At 43.2% G+C, this 17077-nt stretch overlaps 1 protein-coding gene across 2 annotated transcripts in view; it reads right to left on the bottom strand.

The window, feature by feature from the left end:
- Positions 1 to 212: 212 nt before the first annotated feature.
- Positions 213 to 17077, bottom strand: part of KLF7 (Kruppel like factor 7) — an 88698-nt gene continuing 71833 nt past the window's right edge. For both annotated transcript variants that reach the window (XM_034655064.1, XM_002918086.4), the window contains exons 3-4: positions 9574 to 9697; positions 213 to 2486 (exon numbers count right to left, since the gene is read on the bottom strand). In XM_034655064.1, coding sequence (XP_034510955.1) covers positions 2435 to 2486; positions 9574 to 9697 — 176 coding nt within the window. In that variant the 3' untranslated portion in view covers positions 213 to 2434. The remainder of the gene's footprint in view (positions 2487 to 9573; positions 9698 to 17077) is intronic.

Below are 17077 nucleotides of genomic sequence, written 5' to 3' on the forward strand. Positions count from 1 at the left end.
GATACGCCCTGATGGACTGGCCACAAAATGCACTCAAATGCAGTAGAGAACTACGAGATTGTCAGCAAGCAGTGCTCCAGAAAATGTTTCTAAGTCATGTCTAGTTTTAAATCTTTGGAATAAAATTGATTTTTTTTTTAAATACCTTCCAACTAACATATACAGAATTGCCTCCGGCAAATGGGCAGATTTTTATGTGTGTGTGTTTTAGGGTGGTTTTGTTTGTTTGTTTGTTTGTTGTTGTTGCTGTTGTTGGTTTTTGTTGTTGTTGTTGTTGCTGTTGTTTTGGTTTTTGGTCTACATTGCAAAAGGGGAAAAGAGAAAGAAAACTTTAAGGGCCAGACCTCAGAGCGCCCAGGTGTCCCATCGGTAGCCACCGCACTTGTGACTGGGAAGCTCCTTTGCCCCTTGACGGGCACTTTTCAACACTTCAGGGAAATCAAAGGTTGCAGAAAGCTGAGAAACCAAATGCCAAGGATCTTGAAGGCTGCTGTCAGACATGTATTTGTGTTTCTTATATTATCATTTCCTTTTAAAGACTTCAGTTTTGCATCCCAAATAGGTATGGGGCGGCATTTTAACAGTCAATGAGTCAAACAGTCAAAGGAGGGCAGAAGGGGAGCCAGCTGGTATGAAGGAGCAGCAACCATGTGCGGACCAAATGCCATTTTTGTTTTTTAGACGTGTCTTGAAGGGATGGTCCCAGAATATACAAAATATACAATCTGTCCTAATAACCACCCCACTTGCTTGCATAGGCCATTTAATGGTCCTAAAGGCAGTCTTTGGAGTTGAGGCCAGTGCCAGCTAGCTAAGAATGCGGGTAGATAAGAGACCGATAGTGGATGTGTGTGGGATGAAAAGTGAGGAATGTGAACCCCTTTGGAGTCAGCTTGCCGAGTAAATGTGAGGCCTCTGTTGATCCTGGGTGCTCTAGGTCACAAGTCATGGTGGGTCTAGCCAAAAAGAATTAGAAACGTGTCTCTCCTTTTAGACAGACCATGAGAGAAACTTCTCAACCCTTTCCTTAAATGTCCACCCTTCATTCCCACAATGGCATTTTGAATTGTGTGTTTTAACAAGTGGGGGAGTGTGAACTCAGTGGGTATGAGAGAGGAAGATAGGATGATGTTTTCTGAAGCCACTAGACTCGGGAGGCATCCTCAGTTTTCCCCACTCCTGGAAAGAGTGATATTTTTGGCTTTTTGTCAGGTCATAACCCAGAGTTAGGTTAAATACGCAGCTGCCCTTGGAGACTAGCGACATCTATGCTGAAACTGGTTATAGGGTAGCAATGACACACAGCACGGGGTTGATCGCTATGCGCTGAGGTCATGATGCCTCAAGGGGGATGAGAGAACTGTGATGTCCCATCTGATTGGCTGCTTCGAGAGCTGGACATCCAGGTGCCGCGAGAGTCCTGGAGAGGTTTAGTCCATGGAGAAAAGATAAAACATTTAAGCTTCCAAATAAGCTTTTCAAGTTTTCGTTAGCAAAAACAGAGAGATTAAAAAGAAAAAATCTAGCACTGGCAATAAGGTGAGGCTCAAGGGATATACTGTGATTTATCATCAAGGACTTTATTCTCTTGGCCACTTTGCAGTCATGCTAGAAGTTTCCAGAATTCCTAGTGCATATGGTGTGCAAGAGTCAAAAAGTAAGAAAAGAAAACTCCTCCCTTGAGAGTGAAGTCTAGAGAAATGCAGGCCAGAAAGGTGTAAGGTGTTATTCCAGAGTCTGCCGCCGCTAAGGCCGTTGGTATCGACTCGAAAGATCTCAATAGTACTAAGAAGAACCAAAACCGATCAACAGTTCTGTGAGGAAGTCGGACGCACGGAATAGTAGGACTTTTCACACACAAAGGACAAATAAACCAAGAGTTAATTTTGGCTACCAAACTGCAATTTGGTTTTCTAGGTCATTTTCCCCCAACTATTTAAAAAGAAACATTAGTGCTACACATATGCAACTGCACGACGTTGTATTCTCCTATCAAGTTGCACTGAGAAGCAAGTTAAATAAGCCCCTCTTACTGCCGTCCACCTGCAGAGACGTCACATCCATTTTCTTTGATTTCCATTGGCAACAGCGGGAAATAATTCCAATAGTGCTGAAGTAAGCAGCCAGTCTGCCTTGCTGAGTTCACCTGGTCTCCTTCTTCTTCGTCTTCTACCGTCTGGCAAGGGCAAGGCATAAAGAATAGACGTATATATTTTAAATATAGCTGAGTGCATGACAGTGCGTGTGTGTGGGTCTATGTGAGTGCGTGTGTGTGTGTCTGTGTGTGTGTCTGTGTGTGTGTGTACACAGAGGTTTATGAGTGAGAACTTTCTTCTGCGAGGCAATGGGTCCCCTCCTGAAGTCCAGCCCCCTGCCTCACGGCATTTCCTTCAGACAACGGCCGATGCCATGGCAACTCTGGCCTTTGGGGGTTTTAGATATGTCTCTTCATATGGAGGGCAAGATGGTCAGACCTGGAAAAACACCTAGGAAATAAACAACAACAAGGATATAAGAGGGGTCCAGGCAACAAACTCAATGTCCAGCACCCCTTAGAAAATGATTAACGCTACCTCAAAGAGAGGCAGTACGTAGGCACTGAGAAACAAGGCACTATGTGGGCAAGGGGAGCTCAGGGTCAGACTGCATGGGTTCGAACCCCAGCTCTTCCAATCCTTGTATGACTCTGAGCATGTCAACCTCTCTGTGCCTTCATTTCTCCTCAGTAAAATGGGGATAATCACAGCACTCACCTCATAGACTGGTTTTGAGTTTAAATGAGATAATCTACATACAGTGCTTAGAATATTGCCTGGCACATAATAAGATACCAGTGAATGTTAACTATTATCATAGTCGTCATTATCAGAGAAGAAACTAATAGGAAGGTGCTTCAGAAACACAGGACATGCCCGTATACCAGAAGTACCGCAGAAAATGATCAGCTCATATCATCCAACAGTGGAACGCTAACATTTCAACACCCAGAGTTGAGTCTTGAGCTTCACAATGAAGACCCAGATATGCTGCTTGCGATAGGTACAGATCTCTATTATACCAAGTCAAGAAAAAGAATGGAGACGTGAGCTCACTTTTACTGAAAATGAGATAACATGCAGGCACGTGCTAGGCATTTCTCCAACATGATCCAGTACCATTCTTGGCAACCTTCTATGCTAAGTGCTCACACCTCTGTTGTGTGTGTGCGTGTGTGTGGTAAGGAAACAGAGGCGAGGGTCATATAGCTACTTAGTGGCAGGTTTGGGATTAAAACCCAGGCAGATCTGCAAGTCCCCTCATTCGAATGCCCACCCTTTCGAATACCCAGTTTTCTTGGTGCCTGAGGGCCACCACCGAGTGCCTTCCTCAGCCTCAGAGTGGAGGCAGTGGTCATCTTCACTCCTCCCCCTTTCCTTTGGCACCAGCAACCTGATCTGCTCTTGGGTAGCCACACTTCTGTGCTCCCAGTTGTATGGGGCTGACCCTCTTCCTAAGGCTAAAGCTACGGCCATGGTGGTCTGCTGGGCGACAGTCACGTGACCCACCAAGGTTCAGGAGAGCCAGTCCTGGAACACTTGCTGAAATTATTCAAAGAGAGAAGCTCTTTTCCCACTGGGGCTACTGTGCTATTAAGACTGAAGCCGGACCTGCTGGTGTCCATATGGTCATGTGGGAAAGAGTCTGCTTGAGAACGAAGTCAACAGAGAAAAATGGGCAGGAGGATGGAAAGAGAGAGAAAGAGGCCTGATGGCAACATCTGAGACCCTGGATCCAGCCAAACCTAAAGACCATCTAATTTTGGTCTCCTTAGTCAGTTGAGCTAATAAATACGCTTTGAAGCTAACACCAGCCTGAGTCAGGTTTCTGTATCATATAACTAATAGAGTGGGCATTTCCACATCCCCATAGCCTACAATCTTAGCGGCGGCAGCCTACAATCTAAGGCTCTGGCTAGAGTTCCAGTAAAGTCGGCACACGAGATAGCAATCATTCCTCGCTGAGTGTTGTGCTCTCTCTCTGCATTCTTCTCTTGAAACTGGCCATCTCTTACCTGTGAGGATAGTCCCAGGCTCCCCCGAGGCCCAAGACATGCTCACAGTCCAACATTCTTATTAGGATGTTAGCAAGCTGCCCTGTTCAGGTTAGCAAGATTTCCTGTTCCATGCAGGATTTCCCCGTGTTTGTTCATGCTTAAAACAAACAAACAAACAAAAAATCCACCCTATCTCCTGACCCCAACATTCTCCACCCACTCTGTTTGTGTTGATTTTTTAAATAGGCACACATGCAGGATAGAATCCCAGGGAAATGAAGCAAAACAGAACCAAGGCAAAATGAGAAACACATAAGAATGGGAAGGTACAGTAGAAATTAATATAATCCAATAACATATTGAATAATAATTTTAATTACACCCACATATTTCAGGCCCTAATTTAATATAAGGAAGATATTTGGATAATCCCTTAGAGTGCCATCTAAAGGGGATTTAATTTACCATAAAACAGTGATAAATATTCTTTAAAAGTAAGTGCTTGATGTCACCGGTATACAAAATAGCAATACAGCCTACAGGGAATTCTGCAGTTAACTCCCATGACTTTGTCCTGTCCTGAAGGCACACTCAGTATTGCCCAGTGCCTGTTCTCTTTCTTCCCTCCCTCGATGCCTCCTTTCTGCCCTCCCTTCCTTCCTTCCTTCATCCCAACAGCCTAGAGAAAGAAGATCTAAGTTGAGACTTTCTTTTTGTAGGCATTTCCTTTTTAAAGTTAACATCCTTAACAAGAACTCTATAAAGAAGATGCCATTCTTATCCCCTCTACCAGCTGAGATAGTCATTAAAAAGAGGCAAAGCCAAAATTTGAACCCAAGTACTGTGACCCCAGAGCCCATGTTCTAGCCACACCTGCTCTTTAGACTGAGAAGAAGGGAGAGCTGAGCTGTCAATTTCAGGAGTTTGTAGCAGGTAGAATAATGGGATTCCCCCTAACCAAGTGTCTACACCTAATCCTCGGAAACTGTAAATATGTAAGGTTACATGGCAAAGGAGAATTAGGGCTGTGGATGAAAAGAATTTGCTAATCAGGAGATTACTCTGGATTATCTGGGTAGGGCCAATGCTATTTAGAATATCTTCAAAAATGGAAGAGGGATTTGAAAGAGAACACAGGCAGCAGCATGGGAAGGACTCAACAGTTTGGATGATGGAGGGATGGGATGAGTAGGCAAGAAATGTGGGCCACCTCTGGAAGCTGGAAAAGACGAGGAAATGGGTTTTCCCTAGAGCTTCTAGAAAAAAAACACAGCCCTGCCGATACCTTAATTGTAGCCCAGCGTAACCTTCTAAACTACAGAAGGTTACCTATAAGAAGGTACCTATAAGATAAAACATTTGCAAAGTTAAATAAAGATGATACTAAATTTATGGCAACTGGTAATGGCAGCAACTAGAAAATGAATCCAGAAGTCAATCTAGTCAGGCCTGAGCAGTGAGCACCTGTGAGAAAGCAACAAAACAGGCACCAGGAATCCTGCCTGTCTGAGGAAGGGACAGAGGGATTGGAGATGGCAGCAGGGAAGGACAGGCCTTGGCCTGGAGACAAAACCTCTTTCCTTTCCTTTCCATATCCTGGACACCTAAGGGAAAATAGCATTCTTGATATAGAATTTAATCTGCAGACACCATTCAGTGATGTGTGCATTCCAGACTTTTATACTGCCTTTCCCAATTGTCTACTGTGTGCTAGGTACCTAGCAATATATGTACAAGCATCTGTCTTTACGCTTCGAGATCTTGCAGGGAGAAAGAAAGTAAAAACAAAAACAAAAAACCAAGTCTTTAACATGGTATGAAATCTAACTGCACTCCTCCTGAATTGAACCAGCATTGTTATTTCTTCAAATTCTTGGAAGTATATGGTGCTTAGAATTTAGACTAGGTCCCTCACCATTGGGGGTTTATTTATATTCAACAGACCAGCAAGATACTTAGTCATGATTAATTTATACTTATTAATTTACACTTACTGAGCTCCACATAGGAATAGTAAAAGGTAATAGATAAACTCACCATCTAGACATGTGGAAACAGATAATTCTAAGGGTAATACACCCCCAGAGAGTATTTATGACTATACAGTAATCAGATGACCTTAAATAAGAAGGTCCTTAATGATTGAAATTTGTTCATTACAAAAAACTAAGTCAAACTACTACTGTTATTTCCCTTGGCTTATGAAAAAGACAGTTAAGTCATGCGGGCATTAAGCCAATAACAACCCTCCAGGGCACAAAAGGGGCTAGATACGAGTTGGTATTTGTTACCACCTATAAGTGGGTTGACTAAAAAATCAAAATCTGTCCTCCCAACTGCCCAAGATCTTGAAGGTACTACCCTGATAGCAGTCTCCCTGAACGATAAGTGTGCTGAGTTGGCAGAACAATGGCCCATGTATCGCCGCTGGTAGAAACAGAGCCCTGGTTACTGCCACCAACAGCCCCATGCTGTATGGGCTGAGAAACAAGGCTCACCCTTCCAGCAGCAGGTCAGGCCATGCGCTATACGGTTCGGTCTGATGGCGAGGAAGTGGCAGAGCCTCACTGCTTTCTCCCCCAACCCAAACCTGAAGCCTGAGGTCACAAAACCCAATGTCTTCAGGGGCCTGGCAGATCAAGTAAATGAGTGCAATGGGTCCAGGACTATCAGATTCTACTTTTGATAAGGCACAGATATGAAGAACTACCGCTCTTCTGTAAGAGGACACAACCGGGCAAGCGCGATGATACAGGGCAATGGATGGTCTGGCTTCCTGTTGGGAAGACTGCAGGGAGTGGTGGGAACAGTGAGAAATTAGTGATCACATGGACATCACAAATGGGGAGTGATTACTATTTAGCTTCAGAAAATTATGGCCACATGGGAATGTGAGCCCAGTGTTACAAGAGCTTCTGATTTTTCCAGACAAAGCCAGAGATGCAGACATTTTTGTGGCATCTAGTAAGTCTAAATGTAAGTAAAGCAGATAAACAAAGAAAAACTGATTCATTTTTTTTCAATCTACCCGATAGGCAAAATAAAAGTATAAATTAGACTTGGGACATGCTTTGACAGGAAGCCCCCATCCCAGCTTAGCCTCTAGAGTGGTCTGATTTCCCAAACTGTAAGAAGCAAGAGCGCGGATTCTCGGGCTTCTACACACTGTGCTACCTACAGGATTCAGAGTCCTGCTAAGGACGACAGATGCCCTCTTTTGGGAAGGTAAAAGTCCTCTAAGGAATGCCAGCTCCCAGTCACATCAGGCTTTCCTTTCATCTGCTTTGGGGCCACTCCAATGCCCCATGCCACCTCCCGGACCTGCTCTATTCTTAGCACAGTCGCGGCAATTGAAATGTAATGTGCTGCCGGTTGTGAGACACTAATGAGAATCCAACCCCTTACTTCTGACATTGTTGAAAATGCGCTGACGTGGGGCCAATGCCACAGGACTTTGACCCAGATCTCCCCCAAATCACAACCTCCCCCAAATACCATGTCACAGAATTTGTACCATCTGCTCAGCAAATTTCTAGCTCCAGGAACTGTTGATTTTGGCGAAGAAAAAGAAAGCAAAAGGCTAACCAAATTACCCATCCCTGACACCTCCTTCCCTGAAATAGCCAGTTGGCTCGAAATATTTCTCCACATAAATCATACAAATGGTCAGATTTAATCCCAGTATATCAACTGCTGGACCGTTGTGAATTCCTCAATAAGTCAGTTGATCTGCAGAGAGGAATACTAACTCTGGCAATTTCCCAATAAGAATTCTTTGTCCGTGTCTAAGGATGAATGTAATCCACAACGCACAATCTCCACGTAAAAGCCTTATCCCCCTTCCGGGATGGGCGACTTCTGTGTCGGCCTACGATCCCATACTTTGACAACGCACAGGGCATTCATCGTCATCCCGGTTGATACAAGGCTCTCCCTCAAAGGACTGTGGGCAAAGAGTCACCCTCTATGCAGCTTCTCTGTTAGTGGCCAGGGTTAAAGAGAAATGAACTTGCGATGGCAGCTGAGGAAACATGTCAAATAAGGAGAAATATTGCCCAAGTATAATCCTGTAGCAAAACAGCCACTGATTCACATCAATTCAGGGGGCCTTGCAGGGAATGGGATAGAAATTAAAAAACCAATTGTGTTCTTGGGTAGCAGAGGAGAGAGCTCCAAGGGAATGAGAGACATAGCTTCCTAACGTGGACTTCCTCAGCTCTGGCGGGGGGGAGGGGGGGTTATCTCTGGACTCCAGGAGGCATGGGGGCTTTATTTAGTTCTTACCGAATGAAGATAAGAGGAAAATAGCCTTTTCAGGAAGAAGGAAAAAAAGGAGGAAAAACATGAATTCTCCTTTATAAGCATCTTAAAGGAGCACCAGCCAACTGGCCACCCATGAGATTTGGCCACTACCGCTCTGCTCTCCAAACACACACACACACACACACAGACACAAACACGCTACGACAGAGGAAGGCCTGGTGCGGGGAGGGGCCGGCACAGGGACGGGCAGGCAGGATGGGAAAAGATCACATTTCCTCCCACGGAGAGCCAGGCCTCTACGGACATCCTGCACACCCCTCCTGCTATCCTGCGAGCTGGGGAACCCTGAGGCTTTCAGGGCTTTTATCGTATTAGAAGCATTTTTCTCATCATAACTGAGACCTTTAGTATTGCATTAAAAAGATGGTTAATTTTCTTAAGCTTCCTTTTAAACACAGAAATAGGATTAGAAGGATAACATGCTCAGATGCAAGCCCGTTATTTGATTATGTCTAAACCTAATCCAGCCTTCACCTTGGCCTGCAGAGTCTCCATTTTGGGGTTTATTGGTTGATAATGCCAGGGCTGTCAGATACTATTACTTGTGTAGTATCTGTTGCTCCGTGCTCTTTCTTCCACTATCAAATGCTGAAGGTTGGAAATTGAATTATAGGATAAGTTCTCAAAGCCTTGCCATCTTCTAGACCTTTGTACCTATTTTGAAAGGAGAAAGAGTGGTTTGGGCCCCCAAAGAATGGGGACTCTCTCCAGTAAATTCATTTCTAATAACGCTTTGGAGGAAAGCCTTAAGAGTAACCTTCTTTCCGTTAAGCGGTCTTTCTACTCTTTCATGTTATTAAGAATCAGGAAAAATGGTACTAATGTCAATAAAAAGATCAGAAGAAACAGCTACAGGTGACCACTCTCTATCTTATTACTTTTGATATAATAGTAAAATCATCTGTCAAGTCATCTCCTTGAGGGTAGGAACAGTGTCTTACTGCCACTCAGAGGCTCACATGATTCCTGGCCCAAAGCTGGTGTTCAGTAAATACTTGTGTGACTGAACCAAGAATTTATATCATCTCTGGATTATACGCAAGAAGGCACCCTTAGCTCATTGGTTTTCTCAGTGGAGAAGTAAAAGGCATTCGTAGGCCTGAGTGTGTGAGGCAGAGGCTTGGGATAACCCCAGAAGCACACGGAGAGCCCAGCCCCCACCCCAACCCACCTCCCCTTTTCCCCTCCCCATTTCAGCAGCCTCTGTGTTTCTTTACCTGTCGCAGTGGTTGCATTTAAAGGGCTTTGCACCTGTGTGTTTCCTGTAGTGCCTCGTGAGCTCATCGCTTCGTGCAAAACGCCATTCACACCCTTCCCATGAGCACTTATAAGGCTTCTCACCTGCAAGAAGAGATGGAACGACCATGGTCAACAAAAGGAACAAAATGGCCACACATCTGAGCATGTTCTGCTACCTACCCATCATCTTGGGAAAGGGCTCTATAAATCATTCTCAAAAGACTACATTTCCTAAGACAGTTGGTCACATTTTCTTTAGGCTCCTGGTATTTCGTTGCTGTTGTTGTTGTTTTAACCTTCAAAAGTGGTTTCACAGGATCGTCTCATCTGGAGCTGTCATTTTGGTTCCCAGAGTCAGAGTGTTTCCTTCAACTGGTGAGGGATCAATTTTTATTTATTTTCTATTCCCTGGAGCACTTTGACCCCCACTGTCCAGGCAGAAAGGAAATGTGCTATTTTCATCTGAACCACAAATGCTTCTAATTCTATTTTTCTCCAGAACCTACAGTAATTTACCATTTCAGCCTTTTTAGTCTTCTCACTCCTACCACAAACTGGAGCCAGGCAGCTGACTGACAAGGCAAACAGCTCAGGTCTCCCAGAACCACTGTTCCTTCCAGTAAATGGGAGTGGATGAATAGTCAGGAGAAAGGGCTACGATTCGAGAGTAGAACAAAATTCACCTGACAATTCCTTGTGTTTATGTAAAATGCAGTCACCAAGTCCTACTTAAGAAGCCCATAACTTAATGGCTCCAGAGATGCATACCGGAGAAAGATACAGAATATGACAAAATATTTTTAAAGCCAATTTGTACAGCAAGGTTTTAGCCACAGTGAAGCTGCTTATAAGTACGAAATTCGAGCTCTTGTGCTCAAGTGACCTTTTTGCACAGTAAATACAGATGGAGGGATATGTAAGAGAAAGTACATGATTTTTCCTTAGACCTTTTTCTTTAACCTATCAACGTCTGTCACCAAACATGGCAACAATTTACCCTTCCACTGTATGGTGGGCTGGTTCTGATTAAGAAGAAAAATAATCTTTGGGGCGCCTGGGTGGCACAGCGGTTAAGCGTCTGCCTTCGGCTCAGGGCGTGATCCCGGCGTTATGGGATCGCCCCACATCAGGCTCCTCCGCTATGAGCCTGCTTCTTCCTCTCCCACTCCCCCCTGCTTGTGTTCCCTCTCTCGCTGGCTGTCTCTATCTCTGTCGAATAAATAAAAATAAAATCTTTAAAAAAAAAAAAAAGAAGAAGAAAAATAATCTTAAAAACCCTATGAAATCAGGAAAGTTACTGAGCCCTCGTAACTGAGAGGCAGGTTAGTGCAGTGGTCATGAACCCTGAAGATGACCTTCCAGGGCCCAGCTTTCGGTGCTGCCCCTCTCTAACCCTGGGCAAGTTACACACCTGTCTGTGCCTCTGTTCTTCTAGAGATAATAGTGGTACGTAACTCAAAGAGTTTGAAGAGCATAACTGAATATACACCGTCATTATATACTAATTAGAACACTGGCTCACTTAAGATTCACTTCACTGGTAAAGGGTATAAATTGCCAAACCCCAAATTTCAGGACACACAGGTGCCGAAGTAGTACTACGGCTGCCCCATGATTGCTCTATTTTTAATAGCCAGACCCTTCACGAGGCAGCGCTTAAGGAGACATTGCCCAGGTACTATACTTGACCCACTTTCTTCTTTCCACCTTTTTCTTTCCCTTTAAACCTGACTACAAAGTGCTCACAATTCTTTATTTGTATCACCTAGAATTGAACCAAACATGATTGAAAATTTTATTTCATTAAATCGATGCCCCAGTGAGCCACTGCTCTATAAGGCCCATAGAGAAGAGGAATGAGAAACACAGGCATTTCTTTTAAAGGGAACCAAGAGGACATGAAGGAGGGCTAGAAGCACAGGAGGAAACCCATTCAGTTTTGGAAACCAGGAAAAAAAAAAAAGAATCACTGAGCAGTGTTAAAAGTTCACCTTCTGGATCCTTAAAAGTCAAAATTTTAGAAAATTGCACCTGCTGAAGAGAAAGTAGCAGAAGGGGGGGTGCTGTCAAATCAACTTTAGCGTTAACACACCTGGGATCGGAATTCATTACAGAGTTTGTTACAGAATATGCCTCAGTGTCCTTCTGTGTCAAATGGGGCTGAGCTTCCCATGTGTGCTGTGAGGTTTAAATATGCTGTCATGTATCGGACACATATCCTGAGCCGCACACACGGTAAATAGCCTATCAATTTCAACTTCTCTTCCTTCCACGTACACCTGTGTTCTCAGAAGCTGTCTAAAGGTTGTCACCCAAAACTTTTGGAACTCAGGCTTCAGACAGCTGAGTCTGGAGTCACTCTGGGCAACCTAAATATTGGAAAAATAGTGTTTTCAAGTTTTAGTTACTTTCCCAGTATACTGATGGAGAATGTGCCAGAAGAACTGAGTGCTCTTCCAATCTACACTGAAGGAATAGGATGCTGAGGGGAAAGAAGAGACCCCAGTTGGAGAGAGGTGTGCCCACCCCGAGAAGCGTGTTGGCATCATTCACTTAATGTGATTGGTTGCCTGCCAGGCTCCATCCCTTCAAGGAAATCTGGCACAAACAAACAAAAGAGGAGAATGAGGCATGGCAAAGACTAGAAATTCGCAATGCCCTCCACCTCCCACAGCCTTCAAAGGCAAGTAACACTGGAAGTTCCTGGAACCTGGGGGACCCGATACACCCCAAATGCAACAAGTATGTGGAAATCCCACGACCTTCTACAGAAACAAGCAGAGACATCTAGTCCTCAAAACCAATCCCACAATCGAACTAACCTGTCCATAATAGGCAACCACATTTTGAAGGACAGAGCAAGGACAGAGAGAAAATGAAGATTCAAGTGGATGTCTTCAGGTATTTTTGAAAAACCGTCATTTCAAACTGTTTGGTTTTTCCCCTTAGTGAATTTTTTAAAATAGTTTTGTTTTGTTTTGACAATTAATATTAAAGATTTAGTTACTTCCCAGAAAATAATGTAGCCTCAAATAATTCTGGCACAAACCAATCATGCTAGCCAGTGGCCATTTCAGGATCCCTCCTGCCAGTGTATAGACGGAAACTACAGATAGTTTGACTTGGCTTTGAGTTGTATCACCTAACACTGTTTCCTGCTAGCAGCCAGAAGAAGCTCCTTTGTGCCCTAAAAGTTTAGCCAAGATAGATTATGATGCTTCATCAAGCTATTTTTCCACTGTCTGATTCATTTACCTGCAAGTTGCCATTTCTGCAAATACTCACTAATATGAACTTTAAAATAACCAAGAAAGAACTCGACCAAATGAAAGAGCAGTGCCTGATACAGGCAGAGAGCAGAAATCAGAGGAACAAAAATAATATATATATAAAGAATTGGGAATCAGACTTCCTATTTAGGGCTCAGAAATGGTGGGGTTATGCTGGCTTCATTTCCAGGTTCCATATCTGCTTGTGTACTTGAAAGGCAGCAGTGCAAATCGTCTGTCAGGACTTTGCACGGCCAAGATCATGCCGCCCTAGACACCAGCACCCACTGCTTGATGTCGGGGCAGAACCACCTATATCCACCATGCATTAGTTTTCATCTGAACAGCCTACCTAAAGATTTCTGTGCATTTCATAAAAAGCTTGGGTTTCTTTCTTTATAGAAGAGTGGCTTTCTTCCTAAAAGAAAGGAAGAAAGGAAGAGAAAGGGGACAGAGGGAGGAAGGGAAGGAAGAAGAAAGCAAGGAGGGAGGGGAAAAAGAGAAAAGGGCAATCAGTAGTTGTAAGTGGAGCAGACTTCATGCAAAATCAGCTTATCTCCTTCATCCTGCCCTCTCTTTCACCCTCCTTCTCTCCTTGCTCCATTCCAGGCACTCGTTGTTCCTGGGTAGAAAACAGAAAATGGCATACCCTTGCACAAGGCTACACTGTATGGTACCCGGGATAAGACCTGCCTTTCAGCTCACTACGACTCAATAATGATCAGAAACGTTCAGGAGAGGTCTGTAGGAGACGGGCAGATGGGAGAGAGGCTTAAAACATCAGGACTCAAGTCTGGAAGGAGTGTGTGGATGAAGGCGGGCACAGTATAAACCGGATGGACGAGGCGGCAGGCTAGTGCCTGCACGGTTCACAGGGCCAAAAGCAGAGACACTGTCAGAACCCCCCTGAATTGCAGGGGGGATATCAAGATCTACTTTTCCTATCTGGAAATTAACCCCAGGAGATGTGTTTCCCTCAGAGGTGAGAGTAGGTCTAATCAGGTGTAAATACATTTATAGCCATACGAGCGCTCTTAAGGGGAGCTAAGGATGCTTGAGAAACAGGACTTGACATTTAGCAAGGTTGAATCATGGCAAGAATTCATGCTCTCCCACAGAATGGCCTCTGAAATGGAATGTGGGCTAAACCAGAATGGCATTTTTCTAGTTTCTGACAGAGTAACTCTCTCTACATCACGATTATCAAATTTGATCAAATGCACATAAGGCCTTTGAACATGCACCTCCAATACGAGTAGAGTTGGTCATGAATTGTATAAATGTACTGATGTCCTAATACGTTAGGATATCATAAAATATGCTTTCAATACAGAAATGAAGAAGAATCAGAGTAAATCAAGTACAAAGGTTTACATTTTTCTTCCCGCGCTCCAAAAGACTGCGTTGTACACCCTACTTTAGAGACCACGGCCCCATAGGATAAATGGAAACAGCTTGGCTCCAAGCCTGTTCGTCTCAGCGCTTCCAGACTTGGTCCCTGCAGTCGAGTCTCCCCATCGCAGTCTGGGGAATCCTTTGAAAATATAACCAGCGCAGGTGGGTCCTTCATAGGGGACTTTAGCCTCTATATTTCCATATAATTGGTTTCTCTGACATCCCCTGGATCTTATCTTGTGCATTCAAAAACATTCTACAAAGCGTTCTACAGACCTCACCAGACTGCCAAAGAAGTTCATGACCCCAACAAGGTTAGGAAGAAATTACAGTGTGAATGTTGCAGTGGCTTCCTGTCATTCTCAGAATCCAAGTCAAAAGCCCGTGCAGCCCTGTGGTAGAGAGTCTATGTGATCTGTCCCCCTCCTAATCTCATCTCCTATGCCCATCTCAGGGCCTTTGCACTTACTAACCCCTCTGCGTGGAACCCTTGCTCCCTCACCTCCTTCAGTTCCCTGCTCAAGAATGTCCCCTCCTCGGAGAGCCCTCCCCTCCCCCATCCTCTGCAAACAGCAGATTCTGTCACCTTCTCCACACCACTTAATCATTTTGAAATTAGACTGCATATTGTTTGTATTATTGTCTGCTTCCCCTACCAGAACGTAAGTTTTGTGCAGACATCTGTTTTGTTCGCTGTGATACCAATGGCACTAAAGCAGGGCCTGGCTCAATCCCGTAGAATACAGTGCACGAATAAAGCATCCTGGTTTGCAATAAAGAACCAAGTGACACAGAAGGCAGGGCAGCCTGTGTGATTTCAGCCCTTGGCTTTCTACGTATTGAACTGGCTTAAGAGTAGACAATGTTTATTTGCTGGCCAATCCTCTACTCCAGGGAATAAAGTACGGAACTACAATGGATTAAATATTTCTTCACCATCAAAGGTCACTTCCACTTCTTCTCGAACTGCCTGAGCCTAAAGAAAGGCATATCCCGAAAATCTTCCTGTAATATTCAGCTCACGTCTGGGACCGCGGTCTCCTGAGCAACATCCCCTCTGGGAAACCAAGTGCGTCATTTTATGGAACTCATTTGTAAAGGTTCTCGCCGAATATGTGTTTGGGAGAGCATGAGTGATACGTCAAATGTACTGCACCATAAACTGCCTTTAAGATATAGATTCTGGAATAAAATATGAATGTGTCAGTATTGTGCATTCCAGGTTTAAAAGTCCCTTGAAAATAAACATCGTTAATGCAAATCTTGTGCATTCATTTCCTGATCTGTAAATTTTCAAGTTCCTAATCCAATTCCTAGAGAGACTAAGACCTTGACATGCCCAGATTTCTGCTAAAACTAATTTTATCTATTGCTTTTTACTTTTAAAAAAATGTTACTAGATGTTACTAGATTTCTGTTATCTGAGCATGTCAACGTCCTGGTCTCCTTAGGACTGGGATTAGGAACCTGAAATTTTGCAGATCAGGAAATGAAAAAGTAAAATGGAAAGGAAGAAGAATACTTCGTAATGGGTTTGTACTGCCACTGAGTACATCTAGAGGAAATCAGCAAAGACCCAAAAATTGCTTTCACATCACACTCAGCCACACTAGAGAATTTAAGCCACCTGGGGAATAAAGACACTGCGAGAGAGAAAATGTCACTAAGCTTTCTTAACACTGGAAAAAGAGTAAGCAGTAAACATCACTCCACAGCCTGGCAATCCCTTCTCGGGGTAGAGTTGCAAGTAAAAAACACCCCAAATTATTAACTCTGCTTTGGAAAACTGGCTCGGAGTTCCTCTTGGATTCCGGCTGAATCTTCAAGATTTTCTTTTTTCAAGGTGTTTTAGATTAGGTCATTATTGGAAAACGAGACAAAGGCTTTCTTTTCCAGAATTTCAAGAGCATTTACAACAACTGCATAAAACAAAATGTGTACTCATTTATTTATGTTCCATGTTGATTTTTTCATTCATCCATTACTTGCTCGCCCAAAAGCCTCCAAGGTGCTGGGACACCTGAGTGGTTGAATTTGCATAAAGCAGTAGTCATTGCACCGAGCACATCCTTCCTCTCTTTTCTTTCATTCATAAAACAACTAATAAAACAATAACTGGCCTCGATCAGATTAAATCCCTACAGCCTGGATCACCACCTTAACATTTCTGTTTAAAATGTGTAACCTAAAATTTAAACCATACCCTCAATAAGGGATAGGTCTTACTTCTGAATATGGAGAGGGGTGGGAAAGAATTTTGACATAATCCCACAACTCCTGACATCCATGGTGTCTAGAACAGTAGCCACCCGCCATGTATGGCTATGAGCACTTGAAATGTGGCTAAAGTGACTAAAGAACTGAACTTCTAATTTAATTTTAATTAAAATTAAAACTGAAACATTTTAAAGAATATTTTATACTCTTGTTTTGGTACGACTCCATTTAACTTTAACCACTGAATATTCAGCATATGGATTTAAATATGTTTTAAGAACATAATACACACTGGATTTCAAAGACTAAGTTTAAAAAAAGAATGTGAGATAGATCTAATTAATTTTTTTCATTTTGACTTTATGTTGAAATGATCATAGCTTGGATATATTGCTCTAGGTAAAATATGATTATTAAAATTAATTTCATCTATTCCTTTTCACTTCTTAAAAAATGTGGCTACCAGAAAATTTTAAATTACATATACAACCTGCTTTCTATTTTATTTTATTTTTTTTTGAATGTTAAAGGTAAAAGGTATCTATGTGAAAAGTATTTTGTACAGAACTTTTTTAAATTTTTATTTTTTATTATATTATGT

This window comes from Ailuropoda melanoleuca, chromosome 2 (assembly GCF_002007445.2).
Source record: "Ailuropoda melanoleuca isolate Jingjing chromosome 2, ASM200744v2, whole genome shotgun sequence".
Taxonomy (NCBI): domain Eukaryota; kingdom Metazoa; phylum Chordata; class Mammalia; order Carnivora; family Ursidae; genus Ailuropoda; species Ailuropoda melanoleuca.